This window comes from Mus musculus, chromosome 3, assembly GCF_000001635.26.
Source record: "Mus musculus strain C57BL/6J chromosome 3, GRCm38.p6 C57BL/6J".
Taxonomy (NCBI): Eukaryota; Metazoa; Chordata; class Mammalia; order Rodentia; family Muridae; genus Mus; species Mus musculus.
The window spans coordinates 131,225,707-131,244,144 of NC_000069.6; the positions used below are offsets into that span (position 1 = coordinate 131,225,707).

The following is an 18,438-nucleotide window of genomic DNA, read 5'->3' on the forward strand; positions in this document are numbered from 1 at the left end:
AAACTCTGCTGAGCAACACTGAGACATCTGTGCGGCTTTCCTTTAGGAGTAAGATAATGGGATAATCCCAACAGCAGGGAAAATGTAACTTCGCAGCACACAGCAATAGTATAGCAAACTTCCCACAGCGCAGGAAAAGACTTTATGCAAAAGAGTTAATATGACATTAGTGAGTGGTAGTCAAACTTGGGACCTCCAGGGGACACCACTATTCCAGGCTTCAGGAGGTTTTAAGAGCTGTCCCTGGCTACCTCTACTCATGATCCTGAACTGCTTTCAAGTAGGAGTTGTGAGTAGCTGAACTTCTAAGTAGTACTAGAACGAGATCCTAAATTCCTGTAGAGTATGATAAAGATGCCATTGGGTTTCTCAGGTATCCTGGAAGCCGCTGTTTTAAACTCACGCTGCTGCTTAAAGAACAAACGCCATCATCCTCAGAGAGAATGAAGAAGGATAACCATGCGGACCATGATACGCAATAGCAATACAGAACTTTAACTTATATGCTCAAGAGCCCAAGTCGAAGAGGTGGTTACTTGTTTGTCTTTATGGAAGAAATGATGCTACACCTTCATTGCCATGTCTGTGGATCACCGTGAGGGTGTATGTACTAAGGAGTCAGCCAGGCACATTGACACACACCCAAAATCTCAGCACTTAGAGCCCAGAGCGGTGCCTGAACCCCCCCTCCCCGTAAAAGTTTGTGAAATGGACTTCCCCTTGAAATATAATTGTTAGAAAATATGTTTCAGCCCACTGTAAAAATGTCCCGACTGTATCGACCGTGGCCATAAAACGCTGGTGCACAGTCCTCGTCAGGGTAGCATTAAGGGGCCCTTAACCAGCCTGTGTTGAACTCAAGAACGGTCTGGCATTTTGACGAAGGGGAGGTGGCGCTGGTATATTCGTCACCTACTCTGGTGGGTGCATTCACTAAATCTCAACATCTGTGTGTCTTGTAACTGTTTATTTTGCATGTGTTTGCATGGCTGTGAATGCCACAGGTCTGTGGGGAGGCCAGAGGACAACTTGTAAAAGCTTTCGCCTTCTGCCATGTGGACCCGGGGTATTAAACTCTGGTTACCAGGCTTGGTTGGCAACCTTTACACACCGAGCTGTCTGCTGGCCCACAGCATAGTTTTTTTAGGCAGGATCTTACTAGGTGCTCCCAAGTTAGCCTCAAAACTCACGATCCTCCTGCCTCCACCTCCCCAGTGCTGAGGTTACAGATGAAATAGTTTGCTGAATCTAGATTGAGATGTTAATAGCGAAATCGATTTATCTTCGTATTAGATGTGTGGGAGATGATGGCAGAAAACACACGTGGACAGATGGGAAGGAGACCAGCACACATGAATTGCAGATGTGGCCCCACGTCATCTCCAGTGTCTCTTCGCAGTCATGGCAGAATTAGTGGAGCACGGGGCCTAGCAAACACAGAAGTGGATGCTCACAGTCAGCTATTGGATGGATCACAGGGCCCCCAATGGAGGAGCTAGAGAAAGTACCCAAGGAGCTAAAGGGATCTGCAACCCTATAGGTGGAACAACAATATGAACTAACCAGTACCCCAGAGCTCTTGACTCTAGCTGCATATGTATCAAAAGATGGCCTAGTCGGCCATCACTGGAAAGAGAGGCACATTGGACACGCAAACTTTATATGCCCCAGTACAGGGGAACGCCAGGGCCAAAAAGGGGGAGTGGGGGGGGGGGAGTGTATTGGAGACTTTTTGGATAGCATTGGAAATGTAAATGAGGAAAATACCTAATAAAAAAATTAATTCTAAAAAAAAAAAGAATTAGTGGAGCAGACATTTTCAACCTTTCTCACAGAATCTGGCGTCAGTGGCATTGCTGAGTTATAGTTTATGCTGTGATGTTTTCTCCATGACAAAAAGGGCAGATGAGGTAACTGAACAGAAAGCCCCACAAGCTGGCCTAGTTATCGTTGTCCCTGGCTTTTAAGGCTCTATTACTATTTTATGTGTCCTGATATAAGTGTTTTGCCTGCATGTACATACATATGTATGTATGTATGCATGTATGTACGTATGCATGTATGTACCATGTGTATGCCTGGTGCCCTTGAAAGTCAGAACAGGGAATCAGACTGCTAGGAACTAGAGTTACAGAGGTTGTGAGCCACCATGTTGGTGCAAGGAACCAACCCTAGGTCCTCTGTTAGAGCAGCAAGTGCTCCTAGCCAGCAGGCCATCTCTCCAGCATCATCGTTTTCTTCTTCATTCAGTGCTGTTTAACAAGCGTCTCCGGGTCTGGCTTGCCCAACCTGTACCTCACAAGGCGAGGTCTGTGTGGTGTTTACTTGGGGAGCTTAACACAGTCCAGAGGTGCACTGTGGATGACCTGCCTATTCTCGACACTTGCTGGCATCTGCCATCCAGGCTACACTTGCCACCTTCCTCAGGTTCCAGTTAGCGGAGACTGTCCCTCCGTCTGTGGCCTCGAGCATCCACACACATCAGGTGGCCTTAAAAGATTTTTTTTTTTAATTAAGCCTGCCTGGATGTGTGTGGGTTTGTACCCATGCATGCAATGCCCAGTGGAGGCCAGTAGATGGCGTCCTCTGGAGCTGCTGTTACAGGCAGCTGTGAGTGGCCTGACGTGGGAGCTAGGAACCAAGATGGGTCCACTGCAGCACTTAGATCACTGAACCACTCAGTCTCTGTCTCTGTCTCTGTCTCTCTGTCTTTCTCTCCCTCCCTCCCTCCCTCCCTCCCTCCCTCCCTCCCTTCCTCTCATCCCCTCTTGTCCCTTACTTTTTTCCCCCACCATGTTGTTGCTGGGAATTGAACTCAGGACCTCTGGAAGAGCAGCCAATGCTCTTAACCACGGAGCCATCTCTCCAGCCCCTTGTCCCTCACTTTTAACCTCAAAGTTTCTCACAATGACTCTTGAGATTCTCATTCATATTCATCCCCCCCTCTCTCTTTCTCTCTCTCTCTCTCTCTCTCTCTCTCTCTCTCTCGCTCTTCCTCTCCCTCCCTCCCTCCCTCTCTCCTTCCTTCCCACACTCCCCTTGATAGACTAGCATCTCAGACTATCATGAGATGAGGTCTTCAGCCAATAGAGATGTGTGATATCAAATGTTACCACAAACTGTGGGATATATAGAGTCTCTCTCAGAAGAGGAGGAAGCTACTGTAACTACAGATCACCTCTGTGAGCTGCTGCCCCCTGACCTCCACATTTGGAATCCTTTTGGTCCTAATACAAGGGTGCCAAGCATTGCTCGTCCAGCAGAGCCATCCCCGACCTAGCTGTGCTCACCCAAGACTTAAGAAAGTGCATAGAGACAGGTGAGCTGCACACGGCAATCTCAGGAGGTAAAGGCAGGAAGACTGCCCAGAGCAGGTTAGCCTCGTCTACATAATAGGATTGAGACCAGCCAGGGCCACACAGAAAGGCCCCATCTCAAAAACAAGTAAAGGTTGTAGGTATTAGCAAGCTTCCCTTAGGCCTGTGATTGTTGCAGACGGAACTTCAAAGATCCACCACGAGGCCACATGAGGAAGAGAAGCTGGTCTTCCAACTAAGTATGGGTAAAACCTAGGCTCTAACTGCAGCAGAGACTGTGACCCAGGGCAAGAGCCTCTTTACTGTCTCCTTTGGTCCTACTGTAAGTCTCTGGGTAGAGGGAAGAGTCTCTCAGCCTGCCTCTCCACAGCTTTAAGAGGGAGGCTGAGGGCTCTCAGAACTGACGGACCCCAAACGAGGCAGGACAGTTCAGTCACCCAAACCTCCCTATATAGAAAACTCAGTTTTCTCCTTATTTCTTAAGATTTATTTATTTATTATATATGAGTACACTGTAGAAGTCTTCAGACACCCCAGAGGGCATCAGATCTCATTACAGATGGTTGTGAGCCACCATGTGGTTGCTGGGATTTGAACTCAGGACCTCCAGAAGTGCAATCAGTGCTCTTAACTGCTGAGCCATCTGTCCAGCCCCTCCTGGTTTTGTTTTGTTCCAGCATCTCTACCTGGTAATTCTGAGTCAACGGCTGCTTCTGTGAGGCCAACAAAGGCAGTTACTGGAGGCTTTCCCATAATTCCTGTTCACCTGAGAACAGGACATGACTTTGGCAGGACGTCCCAGCAAAGGCACCTACAACAATGAGGTTGAAGCATCTTACCAAGACCTGGAGACAGCGTCTGAACCCCACAGTCTCCGAGGACCCCAAAGGCCTGAACCAGCACTCTGACCTGGAGGTTTCCCTTTCCACACGTAGACTTCTGTTTCAAGCAGTTACAGTGTCAAATCCCCCCCAAATACAAGTCACCATCAGCCTGAGTTAGTGTGAACAATCCTGCTGTCCCTCCTTTGTTTGAATATGCCTACTGGGGACTCCACAGTTCTGCCCCCATGAACTCCTCAGCAGCCCATCCGGTGTTGTCTAAAAACGCAACGGATGTGTGCGGATGAGGAGAGACCACCCAGCAGTTGAGAGCATCCACTCTTGCAGAAGACCAAGAAGACCAGAGTTTGATTCTGGGCAACAGGGCGACTCCTAAGCATCTGTACACCCGGATGCAGGGTAACTGCACCCTCTTCCTGCCTCCGAAGGCACGCACGCAACACTCACACACATAAAACACATAGAACATTTTAAAGAAATAAAACCATATCACAGTAGGGTAAAGTTCACGGGCTACCTCATTTGCATGCAAGTCTAGACGCTTGAGAAAGCTTCATTCAACCTCCCCGTGCGGTCTTAAAGCATGCCATCTACTCCCTACATGTAAAATGTAACTCACCTAAATGACAGCTACTCTTTCTTCCTCCAGCCCTTCCCTGGTAGCTGTGGAAATCGATTAGGAGCCAGGAAGCCCAGTAGCTCACTCCCTAGGTATAAAGTAACCCCATGGCTTCCTCTGCAGTGGGTCTTTTTGCACTCCATAAGACAAGCATCATCCTTTGAGATCTGACCATCAGCATCCCCACGGAGAGGTTCCGACTCCATGTCCGCCTTACCCAGAACATGGAGATAAGAACACCTCCGGGTTACTCAGGCAAAGTGAGGCTGAAGACCACAAGCCATTGGGGTCCTTTCAAAGCCCATGGCATGAAGAGAACTGACAATCCTCCAACAGCTCCAACTGGTGGGTGCAAATAAAACCCACCATCGGTGCCCCCGACAGCACTCTATCATCCATGGTGAAACCGTGCTTTGTCATCTCAACAGGGTAACTAAGAAAAGGTGACAAGACAGGTGGGGAAACCCTGTGATCATGACAACCACATCATTAAAAAAAATAGAGCTGGGCAGTGGTGGCGCACACCTTTAATCCCAAACAGCACTTGGAAGGCAGAGGCAGGCGGATCTCTGAGTTCGAGGCCAGCCTGGTCTACACAGTGAGTTCCAGGACAGCCAGGGCTATACAGAGAAACCCTGTCTCAAAAAAGCCAAAAAAAAAAAAAAAAAAAAGGACACCACCAAGTGGGTTTTTTCAAAGTATGGTGTTATAGCTCAGCTGGCAGAGTGCTTGTGAGGCACACAGTATGTCCTGGGTTCGGTTCCCAGCACCCAAAGGGCTAGGGAGGCAGTAAGATCAAGGTTCAAGGTTATCCTGGGCTCCATCTGGAATCTGAAATCAGCTCAGGACACGCGAGTCTCTGTCCCCAGGTGGGGAATAAGAGGGACCATAACAATGATGCCATCACGCAAGTGTTTTTAGATTACTATTTATGTTGCCCCAATGCTTGTTAGCAAGAAAAATTTCCCCGTGGAATTACAGCCACACCTTGTATTTTTAATAGACTTAAGTTACTTAGGTTGAAATGTTAAGGGGATTAAAATTAAGGTGGTTCAAACAAAGGCCCATGTCACGTGTATGAACAGCTTAACTCACCATGAGCGAGCACCACCAGCGTGCACTGGTGTGTCAGCCATCCCTCACGTGCTGATTTTACTTTCTTCAGTTGCAGGCAGCCCGATCTCAAACGAGTTCCTGGAAGCTGACCTTAGCCAGGCTTAACCACCTGGCCGAACCCAGTGACGAATCCCTTTATAAAAGGTTTTGAGTGGCTTTGTAGGATGGCCCACATCAGTCTTGAATTCACAATCATCCTGTCTCCACCTCCCAAGTTCAGGGATTACAGGCGTGGACTACCGCACACTTGGCTGACACCAGCATTTCTCGGGGTCAACACCTGCTTCCCCGTGACCCCCCGCTACATCAATCAACAGTTCCCTAGAAACAGACCTCAGACCACGTGTCAGTAAATTAAACAATGCCCCCCCTCAGTTGCTGTTATTAACAATAACAATAAATCTCATGGACATTAAAAGACGGTAGGTTTGGTTCTGTAACATGTTTGCAAAATAATCAAAGAATTTCCTTTGAAATTTTCACTTCTGTTGGCGGAATTAATGTCATGGAGGGGTTGTGGAAGGAAATTTTTTTAAAAACCTAAAACACTGTATTGATTATCAAATGCTATGAAAGATCCACATACTACCATTAGGAGGCAACTTTAGAAGCTGAGAACCAAGGCTCACCCCCAACAAGGGTGACCAAAAGCAAGATAAGACAGCTCAGGGATGGGAGTCCTACTAAGGTTGATTTTCAGGCAGAGCCATGGAAGGGCACAGGAGACCACTCCCCAAGTGCTAATTGGAGAAGAGAAGACTCCAGGTCCCTCCTGGTCAGTCCCCCAGGACAGAATGCATGGGAAAGATATTATACAATGGCAAAGGAGTTGAAGGATCCAAGTGCATTTAAAAGCACCCTCCAGAAACAGCGCTCTGCTCCTGCCCACCCTGGAAGCCAACAGTTGCACTATTGAGCATTCGCTCTTTCCTGAAACTTACTGGCTAAGAAAGAGTTGGGCCATTTTCAGGATGAGTGCCCACATCCTCTGTAGACTCTGGTTAGAGGGTGACAAACTGAAGCCTGTGGGCCAGAGGTCACAGCAACGGTTACGAGCTAGCCTGAGAACAAGCAGAGCTGTGAGGCCACAGGTGACCTAGAAACGGCGAGGCAGACTCCCTGAGCCGCTTCCCTCCCGGGACCAGGCACTGTGCAAGGCCAGCCAGGTTCTCGTGTGCTGCTAGGCAGAAATGCATCTCAGCGTGCACTCTCTCACTCTGTCATCCACTCAGAGCATTGAAAATGTGTAGGTTCTCTCTTAGCACACACAAAAGAGGAAAGAGAAAAACAAGAACGTCAGGATGAAACTATGACCTACAATTACCTACCTGTTCTGGGGAAGAGCTATCTGAGAGCTGAGATCTGCATGTTCAGACTCATTCTTTTGTCTATACCATCAAAAATCTAGATCTAATCCGGAACCTGGTACTGAATATCTGATGACCTTGGACTCATCCCTTAAGCTCTCTGCTAATGAAGCCACTGGACATCAGGGCTTCAGATGTCTTTCCAATTCCACATTCTATCATGGAAGACACTCTGTCAACCCAATGATTAAAAGAATCTTATGTTACGTTGTTTGACTTTGTTGGCAAAGAAGAAACAGATGTTCTTAAAAACCGCTCTTTGTGCCCTTATGACTATTTTACTGGTAAGGAACGTGGAAGGGCCAAACACAGATCTGTCTCTCTCTCACACACACACACACACACACACACACACACACACACACACACACACACACACGCCCCCCACCTTTCTCTCCCTCCCGTGCTGTCACTTCAGTACCAGCCAGAGTTCAGAGAAGACAGGCCCATGTTTATAATTACTTAAGGATTTTATGCTTTTAAGTTATATAAGTTTATTTATTCCGATTCCAATGTTTACAAATTAAAAGATTTCATTTTAGTAGAGTCAATTCATAGGCACTTGGTAGCACAGATTTCACCGGAAGAAACAAGAAGGACGGACAGTGATGGTTAAGATCTGAATGGCCTCAAAGATAGGCCTTTCCCCCAAAAAACAAGCTCACAGGTATTTGCCCACCACTCCAGGAGTCCTGGTGTGGGGTAAAGAAAGACAGAACATTTCCTGTCAGGCCCAGAATGTAGGCTAAGGCTCGAGGCTGCAGGCTGCAAATGTTCCCAGGCAGGCAAGACCTCACGTCCTACTGGCTGCTGCCCTTGGGTGCATCTGTAGGCCCCGTGGCTCCTGCCCCTGGGGTTCAACACCGATAAACATAGAATACTCATTTTCAGAAGACCTGAGGGAATGAGTCTAAGCAACGCTTTTTACAAAAAGTGGCAAGGTTCAGGAAAAAAAAAAAAAAAGATGTTGCTCCAAGGCACCAAGGGTGTAATTTTTTTTCAGAAAAAGTCAGAGAACAGACTAAACTAGAGAATTCCATTTCAGTGGAAGAACCCCATGACTGCAACTAGTCAAAAGATTACTTCAGAGAGACTGCAAGGGAGGGCCCACTGAGCCGCCCCTGGCAAGCCTCGGTACCACCTGCCCAGGGCTTGCTCATCCTTGTCCCATGGCTGGCTGGAGGTGTTGCTGGGGGAAGTGTCACTTGTATTTGTAAAATCCTTCTCCGGTCTTCTTGCCCAGCTTCTTCTGGGCCACCAGATTATTCATGGAAGGACTGGGCTGAAATAAGGGGTTCTCTGGCTCCATTTCATGCCACCCTGTTGAGAGAAAGGGCACAGGTTCACTTAGGTTCTGATCTTCTCAGGGCATGCCTGGGGCACAGAATCCATGCAGGCCAACATGGCAGAGGCACCAGGCAGGCTGCACGGGTACAGCCAACATTGACTCTATAGCAGGCTTGCTACTAGAAGCCTAGCTCCACTGGAGGGCTCCCTGTCACACAGGACTCCCTGCAAACCAAGGCAAAGACCTAAGAGCACAAACAGAAACTGAAAAGAGTTTTCCACATCCAAGCTAAGTCCTAGGTTGTTCCCGTAGGTAGTTTGCAGCCTCATATAATTTTAAATTTTCTAAGTCAACTAAAACAACCCTTTTCCTCCCCCAATATTTAAAGGTTTTGGTGAAATACTGGAGCAGTATAATACATTTGACTTCAGAATTCCAGCTTAATAATTATTCTTGTGCTGTCTCCAAAACCCACGATGCTTAAAACTCCATCTCTGAACAGCTTGCTTTCAATGGAGGTAACACACATTGGCTCACGACGGTGTGACACAAGTGTACCACTGTCAATATCCTGACTCTTGTTTTGCACTGTGGTTATTCAAGATACACCTATTGGAGGGGAACTGAAGGGTGCATAGAACCCTATAGATCTATAGTTGGATCCAAATGAAAGGTTAAAAACAGATGCCCTGCTGAACAACAACAGGCCATCTTGCTCCTTCTAGGCTGTCCATTAGTGTGAATCTCTATCCTGCTGTTATGGCTGGACTTGCTTTGTTCTCCAAAGGCTGATGTGTTGAAATCTTGATTCCACGTATAGCGGATCCTTCAAGTGTTGGGGCCTGGAAAGGTACTCACAGGGCTCTCCCCACACAAGTGGGCTTAGAATTTTCTCAGAGATGGGTCAAGTCTAGTGACTAGATTACTTTTGAGAGGTTAGACAGTTACAAACCAGGGTCATCCTATACCCACTCCTAAGACCCTTCTGTATTCAGCTGTTTTGCTTCTTAGTCTCTCTGCCACATTGGGACAAAGCCAGGGGCATCATCTTGTCATTTGGAGCATCTCTAGCTATCAGAACCAAAAGACACACAACTCATTTGTTTCCTTTATAAAGTATCCTACCTCAAGCATTTGGTCACAGTAACTCGAAATGGACTAGGTAAGGCAGGACTTTGACAAGTCTCAAGGTTCATTGTAATTATTTCTTAACTGACATTACAACTTATAGTTCTAAGAGACCAATTCAACCCAGTGGGGAAAACAAAGAGGAGGTTTAAAACCTACCGTCCAAGATGAACTTTGTAGTATCCAGTCCAACATAGTCAAGAAGCTCAAACGGACCCATGGGATACCCAGCTCCCAGCTTCATCGCTGTATCGATGTCTTCCTTAGACGCATCGCCTGCAGAGACAAGAGCCCCGAGTCTCCACCACCTTTCTCCATCTCTCCCCATCCCTAAGTCACCTCTAGAACCTCCAAGGTTGTATAACACACACATCAGAAAATGTCCAAAAGCCCATGTTGCTGCTGTGGGTAAGATTTCTGTCCCAGATCACAGGCTACACTGGTCCTAAGCTTTTCAAATCAACTGCAACGAATGAGGAACCTTCTAGACTCTGCTGCGCAGTTCCTGGAGTGAGCAGCCTGGCCCTGGGAGCACTGCCTCCCTCACAGCTTCAGATTTGCCAAGTCTAGAGTCCTTCACAAAAATGTCATTTAATACTAGAGAGTGTTCTTTTATAAATGGGCTTCATAACTATACACCCACCCCACATACATGTACACACGTACAAACATATACACATATAAATATATACATATACACTCATACATGTACATATATGCACACATACATACAAACATAAGCACATATACACACATGTGCAAACACACACACACACACACACACACACACATATATATATATATGCACACATAAAAACTCACACATGCTTAGGTTTCTGTTTGTGTTGCATATGTTTTGTTTTGTTTTTTAATTTCCTGTTTTACAAAGGAATGTTGTACTGGGGCTGTATTCACAGTCAAGGCACCCGCGTAAGGACAGCCCAGACAGAGCCACCATGCTCCACTTGCTGTGCATTACTGAGAGCAGTTTTCACAAGTATTCATCTACAATGCCCAGCTCCTTCCTGTTATTCTAAGAGATACTATAAATAAATAAATAAATAAATAAATAAATAAATCTTTAAGAAATTGGAATTAGAAGCCTCTAAGAAATCACACTTTGAATTTAAGGTAGTGGGCCTTAAAAAAATAGTCACACACATGAACCTCACCCGTGGTCTCCAACACCCCATTCTCCCTCCTGAGCCCCCGGCAGGGTGAGGCATCAAACCCAGGGTCACGCGCATGCTAAGCAAGTGTTCCGTCACTGAAGTATTAGATCTATTATGTACCGGCCACTAGACACTTGCAATGAGACATGGGCAAAGTGTTCAAGCTACTGGTGACATAACAGGGTGGGGGTGGGGGGCAAGCACTGCAGCATCCAAACCAGCTCACGATGTGCAGGCAAAGATGAACAGAAGCACTCAGACTTCACCAGCTCAGTCCTCTGCCTCTGAGGCCGGGGTTCTGAAGGGTGCAGAGACTCCCAAAGGAAGCTGGAAGGGCACTGGAGACAGACACTACAGCACATGCGCAGAGGACATGAGCCGGTACGCGCAGTACAGACCGGGCTCTAACTCCACAGCTCGCACACACATTGTTCAGGATGTGGAGACGCGCGATGCTAAAGTGGCCTCCAGATGCCAGACGTAACCCCCTTACAGGCTCCTGCTCCAGGTCTGCTTCCTGCAAGCCGTGGCCTGGGCCTGGAACAGTAGCCCTCCTATACCTTCAAGCCTTAGCCTTATTCTAGGCTTCTGTCACATGGCTCCAATCAGAACCTCTCCCCCACGCCCCACCCCCCAACCCCACCCTGCAGCGCATGAAACAGAAGCAGCTAGGCCCAAGAGCCAGAACACCCATCATCGCTGTGTCTCTCCACAGCTGTCAGAGCCACACTGACAGCTCATTTAAAAAGGCAGTGTCCCCTCAAAAGAATGCACACGGCCCGGGGACAGAAATCTAACAGCTTCTAACCTAACCTAAAGTCATTTAATCAAACCCATAGTCAGAGCCAAAGGCAAGACTATAATTCCCAATTCAGATCCTCACTTGAAAATTATTACTATTTCCAAAATTATTGAACGGCACAAAGTATTTTTTTAAAATCAGTACTCTTATACAAAGTCAACACAATTAAAAAAAAATCGTAAGCAAATCAGAGTAAATAGGCAAAGAGAAAAATATAGAAAAGCAACAGATACAAAACGTTGGCCAAGAGGGAGTTACACATAGCATGCTTTAAACCTAAATTCCTGCAATGCCCAGTACTTGTCTGAGAACCTGGTGGCCCTTCCATTTAAAAAACAAACAAAAAAGCCACACAGACCTCCGCTTCACTCTCTTTACCTCCCCTGAGTACATACTGTGGCCCTGAACTTTACTCAGGACAATGAGGTGAAGTTTCCTCAAAAAACAAAACAAAACAAAACAAAACAAAACAACAACAACAACAACAACAACAACAAAACCCTCCAAACCTAGATGGCTGGAGGCTTGGGGCTAGAGACCAGGGACCTGCAGCCACCGTTGAGTCCTTGTCTAAATCTCTGGCACCACCTGCCGGTCAGTCTCAACATTACCAGCTACAAGCTCCAGCTACAAGGACCAACCAGCAAGGAGCGGAGCCCTGCCAGACAGACCCTCCTTCCTGACAGGCGGCTAAATCCCCACTCTGTCTGGAGTGAGCTGTTGGGGACATGAAGATGAGGACTCTGATCATGCCCCAGGAAAGACGACAGCTGGGAAGTCAGATGTGGCGTGCCATAGGGGAGGGAGGCAAACGGCCCTTAGGAGAGCTATCAGAGAGAGCAATGGCGGATTATGCCCAGTTTAGAGCTCAGGGACAGCATTGGGGCTCTGATGGAATGATGTACATGGAGGTGATGGCAGAATCTTAGGGTGAGGTAGAAGAGTTCCCAGCCAGGGCTTGTACACAAGTTACGGAAGAGTGTTCTATTTATCTCCAGCCAGGGTAAGTATGGAGTTTGGGGGTGGGCACTTTGTATGCGTGCCTAGGACACCCTACAGTGACAAGAAGGTGAGTTCATGACATCCCAGGCTACTACAGCACAGCCGTCCTAAGGAGAGCTGACCACACGCCCTCGCTGACCTTTCAGAGCTGAGCGAGCTCAGGACAGGGCCGACAGCTTCCCAAGCCTACGCTACTCTGCCCTCAGAGCTGGGGCGTCACCGTACCCATCAAGTGATGATGCCAGGGACAGCACACCGCTGTGAAAAGCAGGCCTACTGCAGGAGGCTGTCAGAGCTCAGACTTTCTACACAGGGTGCGAGAGGTGCAGTGGGCACTCATGATATTCGGCAGCTGCTCAGTCTCCCAGACATCCTTCTACCATCAGACGGCTCTACCACCAAAACAGCATTTACCAAACTGCAGGGACAAACACACACAAGCCGGGACAGAAAGATTCTCCCTAAAGGAGCCAGGGAACAAAGCCAGCGCACCAGCCGGGAACACGGACAAAAAGAGGGAACAGGGTCCTCCACTTTCTTGGCGAGCATGGTGTAGGAGACAGACCCGAGAAAGCATGTAGTGACCAGGATAGCTGTGTGGCCGAGCCTCAGTATGGTGGCCTGGTAGGAGGAGGTGGGGCTGGGAGAGAAGAGGAACACCGTTGACATCGAGGGATCAAAGGTGACAGGTAGCAACCAACAGAGGGGGTATCTAAAGGCTTCAATGAAAACGCAGAACCCAAAAAAGTGGGCATGTGTCTCAGCACGCCTCAGAGTTGGCCAACTGAATACCCAGTGACAAAGGGACGTTATAAGAGGACATTACACTGGAGTCCAGACCACAGGGTAAGATCTGCAAACGCACCCACATGACACTCAGCAACTCCAGGACAGACCCATGTTCTGACACAGGATCCAGAAATGTACAACGGAGAAAGGCCACAGGCCACCCAGAGAAACAGCAAGAGCAAACTGAGAGCATCCCCTGGGGGGCCAGGTCCTGCCTTTCCTGAGGCAGCACAGAAGGTGGCTGGTAACACCGAGGGACAACGGACATGAAGAAAATGGTCTTCAACTTAGCACCAGATACTTGGCACTTGGGAGTGGTGTCACAGGACAGGGTGTTTCAGAGGGAAAACACCATGAAGGGGCGCTACATTCTGAAACATTACACTTAAGGGAGAGAGGGAGGGAGGGAGGGAGGGAGGAGGGAGGGGAGCCAAATGTCTTCAGGGTAGGCCAAAATGCCACAGATTTTCTCTGAGGTGTGATCGGGCACATTTGTTGAAGGTAAACATAGAAGCATTGGTTTGATCTTGGAGTAAAAGTAGGTGACGGCTTCCATAAAGCAGGGAGGCCAGTTTAATATTTAAAGCCGGTTTCGAGGAGGCAAACGTGCTTTCATCTGCTGGGGAGAGTTGGTGTAAATGCCCTGTTTGGAAAATGTCACTCTTGAGAGTATTTGTAACAAAGTCACTCACACCGACAGCAGCGATTGCATTTACCGGGTCCCTGTAGCTTGTCTGCCTGCAGTGTAGACGTCACACTCTCCCCGTCAGAAACAGGGAGAGTCAGGCAGGGAGAGTGTGCATCCATCCTCACATTACAGGGACCACGTCTCAAGGGTTCTGATTCTATATCTGGCAAAGTCATTTTCTATCAACCTTCGAAGGGGACAGTGTAGGGCCAGGCAGATGGCTCAGCAGGTAAAAGCACGCAGGTACCATGCAAGCTGGGAGACTGGGTTTGACCCTCAGAATCTGAACAAAGATGGGCGAGAACAAACCCCACAAAGCTGTCTTCTCATCTGCACACATGTGCCATGACATGATATGCAGGTGTATATCACACACTCACACACACACACACACACACACACACACACACGTACACAATACACATATACACAAGCACATAAACACACACACACACACACAATACACATACATACACATGAGCACACACACACAAATAATTTTTTAGGAGAAGGAGCACATGTCAGATCATGAGGTGTAAACCAATTCTTCCTGATTTTTTTCAATCCGGACCACGGCTTTACCATGTATTATCCCTGCCATTCACTTCCCATTCCTGGTAACTTTTCCATTACTATCTATTTCAAAAGCAAGAAACACTTACTATTAGTAGTGTGTGTGTGTGTGTGTGTGTGTGTGTGTGTGTGTGTGTAACATGCATCTTGTATGTGTGTGCATAAGCTGAGAGCTGCCCAACATGAACCCTGGGAAGCAATCCTGGGCCCTATGGAAGAGCAGTGCACATCTCAACAGCCGAGTCACCTCCCCATCCACCCTCCCCATAGTAAACTGTTAACTAATGGCAGAAGTGCAGGGGTGAAGATCTGCATCATCGATGAAGTTGCTGCTGGACTGTGTCAGAGGCTCACAGGGAGGTCTGGGACCCTGGGAACCCAGTGATAAAAATTCCTAAAGCCAGGGCAAAGCTGAGCTTAGTCCTTCAGAGCTAGAAGGCAGAAGCCCCTTCCCAGGCTCTGCACAGCCCACACCTCCTGTGCATAGCCCAAGAGCTGCAGGCCTTCGCCTGGCCTGGGACAGGTACCTCGCTCGTGTAGCCTGACGGCCTCAATGAGGTATGGCACCAAGAGTCGGTTCACGATGAATCCAGGAGTGTCCTGTTGCAGGGCAGAGAAAGACAGTAAGGGGCTTCACTGAGCTCTACCTTTTGTTCGGTATGAACCTCTCCTTCTTACCCCGGATTCCGCGGCCCCGCTTCTGTCATCCCCATCTCTGAAATGTGTTCTGAAGTCTCTTTACTCTGTCTTGTAAGGCATCTTCCCTCTCCTGCCCTCCTCTTCCCTGTCAGGAGTCGCTCCAGTCTTACGCACTCCACCAAGGAGTGGCACTGCCAGGCTCCCCGGAGCCACCCTTGGGACATCTCTGGGTACCTTTAAGCTAACCCAACCGCACGACACACAAACTGGCCACCGTGGCAACAGGGTCCAAATGGCCCTTCACTTCAGCATACCTAAGACAGGGCCTGCCACTATCTCCACAGGGCAGAGATGCCCAGCTAGTTAGCCTGACCTCACAGCCTTTCTGTGCTCACGAGCACTGCACTGTCCGGAGCTTGACAAATAGGTCATCGTGACATCTCACCGTTGTGGTTGATGTCGCTCGTTTGCTTTCTAAAGTATTCTGAAGTTTGACTTCAGTATTATACTGAATCTCCAAAACAAAAACAAACAAAACCAGCAAAACAAAGCAAAAACCAAAGGGTAGTTTTGTTCTCTGAACAAGCCATTAGGCAGTAGAGGGCCCAGTAGCTAAAGAGAGCTGACTCATGGGTTCAGGACACACGTCAGGAAGGGAGTCTTCTTAAAACAAAACAAAACAAAACAAAACAAAACAAAACAACACCTAGTTTTGTCTTGTTCTTTTAAATCACCTGAATATTTTAGTTTAGTCACACCAGTGGGCGTGTTCTCCTACTGCTTCTCTATTAAGATAGAAAATAGTGATTGTATTACAAAGCACAGCAGCGTAAGAAGGCAGTGCCTGGGGTGGGGGTGACGTGGAAGTTCACAAAGTTGGGGTTCTCCTGGACCCGCACATTCATCAGGGCAGCAGGCAGTAACTTTAGGGCCAAGAGAGTGTGATATCCCGAGTGAGGCCTTCTGGGAGCCTCTCTGAGTGAGTTACTCAAGCTTTTGAGGAGGGATTTCCAAATAATATATGCAGCCACAAAGATCAAGGATCAGAAATACTTCTGTAACAGATAGTGGATATAGCTATATACTGGGTAACAAAATGTTCCTCTTAGGGACAGAGGGCATCCAACTGTACCATCGGCCCAGGAGAAAGCTCAAGTCACGGCCATCCTAATGTTCAGCATGTTACATGTTCTAGATGCAGCAAGGGGGGGTCTATAGTGTCTCCAGCTGTTTGCAGCAGGACACACACCCAACCATGTGTAGTTCGTTACTTGAAAGTACACAGGAGCACTACTGGTTGATGTGTTTATTAGAGCACGCTTTTCCCCAGAGCTCAACTGATGCTGGCTGGCAACATGCCCTCGAAGCCAAGTAACACTTCACCCGCCCCACCTTCATAGTTACCTGCCTCAGTTATTTTACTATAGTAACGGAAAACAGACCCAAACATTACCCCCCACACTTTACCTTGCAAGAGACAGGATGCTTTCCTAAGGTTTTACAAAAGTCCACCAGAGATTCAAATGTCTTCTGGCTGGTCATCGGTGTTTTGATGACCTGGAAATACAAAGAAAGGATCATGGCTGGAGGGAACAGAGAAGCACAATGGTGCAAGGAAACTGAATCAAAGGCTCTACGCCAAAACAAAACAAAAAACAAACAAACAAAAAAAGCCTTTGGTTTTAGCACAGTAGGTGTCTCAAGCCAGAAGCAGAGTGCTGTCGCAAAAGTCCACGCAAGACACTGGAGTTCGCAGAATGCACAAACCCAGGGTTAGAATTCAAGTACGCATTGCTGGGCGGGGCGAGGGAAGTCTTGCGGGCATTTCAGTGGTCCAGATGTCTTAGAGGCAAATCCCGGCTAGACCGCTCACTGCCCTTATTGGCATGGGACACTGGACATGTTTCATGAGACTAAAGTGACATTAAAACCACTCTGTCCACATCAGGGGGCTGAGTAAAGACAGACTAGGGGTAGCGTGCCGAGCATGGCGCCTAGTGGGAGAAGGAGCCCAGGAAACCCCAGCTCTGCTTCCTGTCTGTTAATGGAAGCTCGTGCAGTATGTGTCCGTGTGAGCGTGTGTGGAGAGGTCTTGGGGAGGATGGGGGGGGCTGTTCTTAAGGGGGCTGCTCTTAAGGTTCTCTGCATGGGACCTGCCTCTGCTGCAGATGAGGGGTGATGTGCCTAAGCCACAGTCATCTGGATTCCTAGTTGAGTACCGGTCTCACCATGCCACCTGCTCCCTCCCACCCAGATGCCCCAGCTCTCGGGCCCCTCAAGGTGCCTCGGAGTGGGTTCCTTGGAGAGGAATGCTTTCCTTTTTTTTTTTCCAGCCTGGGTCCTGGAGGGCAGAGCTGGGCAGGAAGTCTTACCCCTAGCTGAGGTGCAGTGCCCCCCCCCCAACCCCCATAAGTCAATTATGCTCCAGCGGGAAGCCACACACCAAAGAGTCCATGCACTTGATGGATCTCATTTACTAAAAGGAGGCTACAACATCCATTGGGAGGAGAGGAAAGGGGCTGGGCCTGGAAGGGGTTGTCAGGGACGAGGGGGGGGTGCGTAAGGTGGGGGAAGTGAAATATGATCAAAACGCATCCTATGAAATTCTCAGAGAACTAATAAAAATTAATTAAAAACTATAAATACTCAATAGTATCGAATATTTTCTAGAAAATGATAACGTTTGCTAAGCATTACCTGTTAACCAATGCATTACATTTCTCAAGAAGACGAAGGAGAAACAACTCAGGCGCTTCTCAGTAGCACTACAGAATGCGTACTGTGTGCAGAACGCAAACACGCGTCACCCAGTAACTACAACCGACGGATCACTGAGAGCTGAATAAACACCTCTACCTTTGCTGCGCAAGGGCAAACTGCATCTTCTACCTCCCACGACTCTTCTTCCCACTGCTCACCCTCTTTATAAATATCCAGTTTAGGTAGATAGGTGTTTTGCCTGCCCGTATGCCTGGCCCAACAGGCCAAAGACACTGTGGTATCCCTTGGGACTAGAATTACAGTCAACTGTCGTGTGCGTGATGGGAATTGAACCCAGGTCCTTTGGAAGAGTAGCCCGTGCTCCTAACCACTGAG

At 48.1% G+C, this 18,438-nt stretch overlaps 1 protein-coding gene across 1 annotated transcript in view; it reads right to left on the reverse strand.

Annotated features, from left to right (window-relative positions):
- Positions 1-7,712: 7,712 nt before the first annotated feature.
- The window catches only part of Hadh (hydroxyacyl-Coenzyme A dehydrogenase), a 38,683-nt gene continuing 27,957 nt past the window's right edge, over positions 7,713-18,438 (reverse strand). Inside the window, exons 5-8 of the mRNA NM_008212.4 lie at positions 16,810-16,899; positions 15,231-15,303; positions 9,837-9,953; positions 7,713-8,581 (exon numbers count right to left, since the gene is read on the reverse strand). Coding sequence (NP_032238.2) covers positions 8,463-8,581; positions 9,837-9,953; positions 15,231-15,303; positions 16,810-16,899 — 399 coding nt within the window. The 3' untranslated portion in view covers positions 7,713-8,462. The remainder of the gene's footprint in view (positions 8,582-9,836; positions 9,954-15,230; positions 15,304-16,809; positions 16,900-18,438) is intronic.